General features: G+C 44.9%; 1 protein-coding gene across 1 annotated transcript; it reads left to right on the top strand.

Annotated features, from left to right (window-relative positions):
- The first annotated feature begins 280 nt into the window (after positions 1-280).
- Positions 281-2,990, top strand: Rps24 (ribosomal protein S24). The gene is given in 5 exon segments (XM_048421134.3): positions 281-373; positions 1,117-1,182; positions 1,276-1,485; positions 2,729-2,904; positions 2,906-2,990. Coding segments are annotated over 5 exon segments (525 nt in total). The 5' UTR covers positions 281-370; the 3' UTR covers positions 2,976-2,990.
- Positions 2,991-6,242: the final 3,252 nt, after the last annotated feature.

Here is a 6,242-nt window from a genome sequence, read left to right on the forward strand (position 1 = left end):
CATGGTCTACAGAACGAGTTCCAGGACTGGCTCCATAGCTACTGAGAAACCCTGTTTTGAAAAACCAAAAAGACAAAGGAACAAACAAAAACAAAACAAAGCAAACAAAAAAAATCAAGAGGGAGAAGTTTAATTGCAAAAGAACACGCCATTGCGCAATCACAAACCGGGCTGGCTAGACCTGGGGGCGTGTCTAGAGGCCAGAGCGGCGTGGCTTTAGGCACTTTCAATCAGGCATTGGCGTGGTCTGCCCCTAGGCTTTAGCCACGCCTCCGCGCCAGGACCCGGGTCCTTCCGTGCGCGTTGATATGATTGGCCGACCGCGAGCGGGCCTCTTTTCCTGCTTTAGCAGCTCGCCGCGGCCGTCATCATGGTGAGTCTCCTCGGGTTGTCGGCTCCATCCGTGGCGTATCCGCGCCATCCCTGCCCCTGCAGGCCTGCCACTGCACTCGTAGCCTGCTGGGGCCCACCCACTCTGCTCGGGCCATGTCGCACGGATCCCGGTCGCTCTGGCCGCCGAGCCGGGGTCGTCTGACCGCTCTCCGGAACACCCCGGACAGCCTGGTCTCGGGGCCGCCGAATTTGGGCCGGGCTGGCGGGCCGAGGTGAAGAAGACACCTCACCATCTCCTGGTGGCATTTGCGGTTGCAGTAACGTGGGGTGCTCTGTAGGGAGTGAGCGGTATCTGATGCCCAGTGGCCAGGGATTCTTAAGAAATCTTCACAACTTAAGAGTTAAGAAAGACCAATAGTGCTGAGCTTGAACTTTAGTTGAGAAGCTAAAATGATGGCTACCATTTAAAAGTTAACTGTCGATGCGCTATGGTGGCGCACGCCTTTAATCCCAGCACTTGAGAGTCAGGGAGATCTCTGCGAGTTCGAGGCCAACCTGGTCTACGAAGCGAGTTCCACAACGGCTAGCACTGTTAAGAGAGAAACCCTGTCTCGAAAAATCAAGAAAGAGGGAAGGAAACTGATCACAGAAAATAAGAGGTTTGTGGTAACTTTACGTGGTGGTTGAGGTTGCCACCCTGGGACACGTTAGTAGTTATTGAAGTAGCATGGCAAAGACAAGAAAGGGTTAACATAATCTTACTAACCTGTGTGTTACCTGCAGAACGACACAGTAACGATCCGGACCAGGAAGTTCATGACCAATCGTCTACTTCAAAGAAAACAGATGGTAAGGGTGGGCATGTCTAAATTTGGTGTGTTGGGTCTTAATTTTGAAGATGTAGTTAATTGTAACATACTAAATTTAGACCTCTTTTTTTAGGTTATTGATGTCCTTCACCCTGGGAAGGCAACAGTCCCAAAGACAGAAATTCGGGAGAAGTTAGCCAAAATGTACAAAACCACACCAGATGTCATCTTTGTATTTGGATTCAGAACTCATTTTGGTGGTGGGAAAACAACTGGCTTTGGCATGATCTATGATTCCCTCGATTATGCAAAGAAGAATGAGCCCAAACACAGGCTTGCAAGAGTATGTATCTTGTTTATTTTCCAATATTACCGTGCTGTGAATAGATAGAATGGGCAATAGCAAATAGTTTGGAACAGCAAACATGTACTAGGAATCCTAAAAGGGTTAATAGAGGGTTCTTTGCTTAATCCAGAGGTTCCTGGTTGTCTGTTGACTTTAAAAGACCTGTCAATATGGTATTAGGATACTTTCCCAAGCTTTCCTCCTACCCCTTAGCCCATCTCCATGTAATTGATCTGTCCTGAACTGGAACTCAATAACAGTCTTCCCACAGCCTCCTAAGTGGTGGGGTTGCAGGTGTGCACTGCCACATGTGGCTAGGAAGAAGTTGGTGGTTATTTAATGGGCAAGCTACAGTGTATTGCAACGCACTGGCAGTAGCTTTAAAATTTTAGGGCCGAATTCCATCTAGTTCAAAACTGGTAACAGGCTTGATACTTCATTGATGATGAGAACCTTTATTGTATAAGTTTGTTCTCACTGTGTTGCCCAGATTGACCTAGAACTTGTGATCCTCTGCCTCCGAGGTGGTAAGATTACAGGCGGGGACCACCAGACCTGACTTGTTTGTTTCCCTGTTTGAACAGGGCAGAGCCTCTAGCATAAGAGGGACACAAATTTGCAGCGATCACTTTACTCCACCTTAAATGCTAGGATTGTAAGTGAGCCGCCATGCTCAGTGAGTTTTCTTCCTTTTGAATCCAGTTACTGCTTGCTATGGTGAATCCTCTAGTAGAACAGTTTTGTAGGAAGATTTGCTAAATGCCATTTTTGTTGAGATGGTACTGCCTCTGAATGCTGGGATTGGGGATGTGAGCCACTACAGATGACTAGATAGCCTTTTTAAAGTGTTACTCTGAATCCATTTCTGAAGTAAGTGCCTGGGAGCCTTGGGAAGACCTTGCCAGGAAGAACCAAGAGCAGATTAATGGGTTAGGTCCTTGGTGGAAAGGGTAGAGAGAGCTCTTAGTATAAGTGACACCTGTCACTTCACTAGAGAAGTAGGAATTGGAAGGGAAGTCTGTTGAACAATGTCATGACAGCTTAAAAAGGTATATTGGGTTCTGTGGTGTTGGTACAGGCTTGTAATCCCAGCCAGAGGCAGGCAGATGTTAATTCAAGGACAGCCAGGGCTAAACAAAAACCCTGTCTCAAAAAAGTATGTTTGTTTCAAAGTTTTCTCAGCGTCCCCATTGGTGATGGATGAGTTAACCAGATACCTATACTCCTTTCTCTCCGGTAGCATGGCCTTTATGAGAAGAAAAAGACCTCCCGAAAACAGCGAAAGGAACGCAAGAATAGAATGAAGAAGGTCAGGGGGACTGCGAAGGCCAATGTTGGTGCTGGCAAAAAGGTACGACTCAAGGGAGGTTCAGAAATGTCAATGATTGTCGGCTTAATATTGTCTATGATGAGGGGTTTCTTTTCTAAGTAATCTTTCTTGGTGTTTTTTCGTTCCCTCTTCTGGATTGCAGAAGGTAACGTTTTGAGCAGCTATGTAGCATAGTAGTATCCTAGAATAGATTGGCCCACATCTGCTCATAGACTAGCACAATCCAACATAGGGCCACATTGACTCAGCTATCCTAGTGGGTGCTTTCAAACCCTGGTTCAGGAATTTCTCATGCTGATTGACATAGACACTTCAAGGAACAGATTGTTCTTAGGATTTCTTTTTGCTTTTTAACATGGACAGAGGTTTTTGAAGCAGCTGGATCAATGTGGCCCATGCTTTCCTTCTGTTAGCTGAGATCACAGTGCTTTGAGTAATGAGTTTATGCCAGCTTTGCTAGCTAGCTGCGAGTAGCAGGGTGGAATTCAGGTGTTGGGTTGCTGAATAATCAAGTGTTCTGTGAATTTTTTCCCCCCTCTACTGTCTTGGATTTCTTGTTCAACAGAAATGAATTATCTAGCAGGTACTGAGATTGAGCACGGTGTGGGATGTGTCACCTTCACTGAGCTGGCTTTGATGCTTTGCATGTTGGCTTTTGGACAATGATTTTTCATAGTGTGACCTATTAAAATACCAATGACCTGTTTTAAGTAGTATCTTATTACTTGAAGGACTTAAATTTTATTTTGGAAACTCAAAGATGCATGTTACATGGGTGGGTAGTAACTCACTGAAGGGAGGTAGCTTCTCTGGTCTCTTTGAACTGGAGTTTGAGACTGCTTTTTAGGAAATGGCTTCCGTGACCCATCTTCTCCAGGGTGCTGCAAGAGCACCTGCTCCAATGTCTTAGCATGTCCATCCTTATTAGTCTCCTGTTCTTAATAGAAAACTTAGAGGTAGCATACTGAAGCTTTGCGTATTTTTACCAGAGTGGTTCCTTACTCTACTACATGTGCAGTGGAATTACATTAGTAGCATTTTAGAGATGTGCCCACCACCCCTCATGCCTGTCTTTCAAGCTGCCTGCCTGAGACTGTAATCAAATGACTTCTGTCAGCACTGTAGAACTGCATAGGTGTTGCAGATTATACCTGCTGATTGATAGAAGTTTTGATGATGCAATCAGATTTGTCCCTTGCCAGTCCTGAAGGCCATTTAACACAGATTCTTTGCCAAGTCACCAGGTTCAGTCTCAGTCCCTCTGGGTGTTCTGGGGAGCTGACACTGGGGCTGACCAGTCACATCCTGTACTAGCACCACCTTGAAAAGCCAACTCAAAAATTAAAATAGTAATGGCCTCTGGACTGTGTTTTGCTTGGTAGTGGAACCTGGTGTTCCTTTATCATGCAGTGGAGCTTAAATCAAGGCACCAGTCACATTTGTATTTTTACTTATGTTTTTTGTTACTAATCTGTATACCTCATGGTATCCAAGATTGGTATGCTTTAAAGGATTAAAATGGAACAGGTTTCAAAGAGCCTTCCCATTGGAGTCTAAAGAGTCCCAGGTCTGGGTCCTCTGCTTGACACCAGAGCCAAGGGGCCTAGCCTCAGGAGTCTCTTTCACCTAAATGCTAGTATTTGACAATGTAGGTTTGTTGCCACTCATTAACATTAATGCAGTTTCGTGCCACCTTGCTAACATTGGAGTTGTAGTAATCAGGCAAGGCGCTGTAAGAATTGGGTGGTGTGTAAGGAGTGTCCATGTATAACCACAGAACGGTCACCGAGGTACCTGGTTGCATGTACTTGCAATGCAGATATGTTGGTGTTTGAAAGGGGACTACTAATGAACTGTCTGTTTTCCTCCTCCCCATTCCCCCTTTCCTGCACTGATGCAGTGAGTGGAGATTGGATACAGGTATAATTCAAGCTCTTACGTAGATCATTAGACTCCTTATTACTGACATAGTTTCAAGCAAGTGTGTGAACTTTTATACGTAGATTTATAAGTACAGTTTGTAACAGTACTAACAGTGACTGTCTAATTCAGATAGTGGCTTGTTTTTGTTTCATTTCTAACGTGAATATTTACTTTCTGAATGTTTGCATCATTTTCTTAAGTTTCTGTTTTAGGTTGTTAATACTTGTTTTGCATGGAATTTTTTTTAAAGAGTTTGTCTTTGAACTTTAAAGATACTTTAAAGGTTGTTGCTGACTAATTTTTTTTTCCGTTCACAGCCAAAGGAGTAGATCCGCGGTGACTTGATCTGCTGTGATTTGCAGACAATTTCCCAGAGGACAAATAAAACTAAAAGCTTATGTGTCTGGAGTCTGCCGTTTATTGGGTATTAGAAGTATTAGGTGGCTGGACTAGAGAGATTGCTCAGTTTAAGAGCATTGACTGCTCTTCCAGAGGTCCTGAGTTCAATTCCCAGCAACCACATGGTGGGTCACAGCCATCAATAATGAGATCTTTTGCCCTCTACTGGTGTGCAGGCAGAACACTGCATACACAATAATAAATTTTTTTGAAAGAAAGTAGTATCAGGTTTAAGTGTTTGAGTCCATTGCTCTTAGGTAAAAGCCTGCTGCGGGGAACTTGTACAAATCCTAGAAGGGGGTGGTAGGGTATAGATGACTGCATGGGCAAAGCATAGGGCCAGTGTGTGAGCCCTGTTAGTATTTGGCCTTGGCCAGGCCAAAACCTAGACTCCAACTTGGGAGTCTGTCCTGGAACTAGCTCTGGAAGATCAGATTGGCATACTCAATTTAGTGTGCAGGCTTGTTTTTGAGATGGGGATTCTCTGGTTTTGGGTCCTGTCCTGGAACTAGCTCCTGTAGCCCAGGCTGACTCAACTCAGATTCACCTCTGCCACCACCATCCAGTGATGGTTTCCCTTGCCTTCTCCCTGCTTGCCTCTGCTTTCTTGCAAGCTTGGATTATGGATCTGCACCCTTACCCTTTTGCCTCACTCCTGGCTCATTCCTGTGATTCATGGATTTAGAGAATCTTACCCATACGGAAGCCTGTAAAACAAGCTTAGATCTTTCTATCTGGCCCTAATGGAAATCGGTCTTATTTACCTGGCTGGTGGCATTGAACCCAGCAAGTGTTCTGACTCTAGCCCGTGGCTCTGAGCCAGTCAAGCAGCAGACACCACTTTTCTTTGCCTGATACTGGGTTGATCAGCTGTTTGGGCAATTTTGGTTGGAGTCTGCCTAAAAGGCATTACAGCTTACGGGTTGTGCATTTGTTCTACTTTTATATGTGGTGGAGCCCCTAGCATATAGGTTAGAGCTGGCTGAGTGCTTTTCTGGGAAAGCCCAGCATGGTTTCCCCCCTGAAAGTTGGTATGGGATCATATGAGAATTAGATTCATGAGTACAACGAACACAACGCATAACGAGATTTTCAGAACCTC

This window comes from Myodes glareolus, chromosome 5, assembly GCF_982192425.1.
Source record: "Myodes glareolus chromosome 5, mMyoGla1.1, whole genome shotgun sequence".
NCBI classification, from domain to species: Eukaryota; Metazoa; Chordata; class Mammalia; order Rodentia; family Cricetidae; genus Myodes; species Myodes glareolus.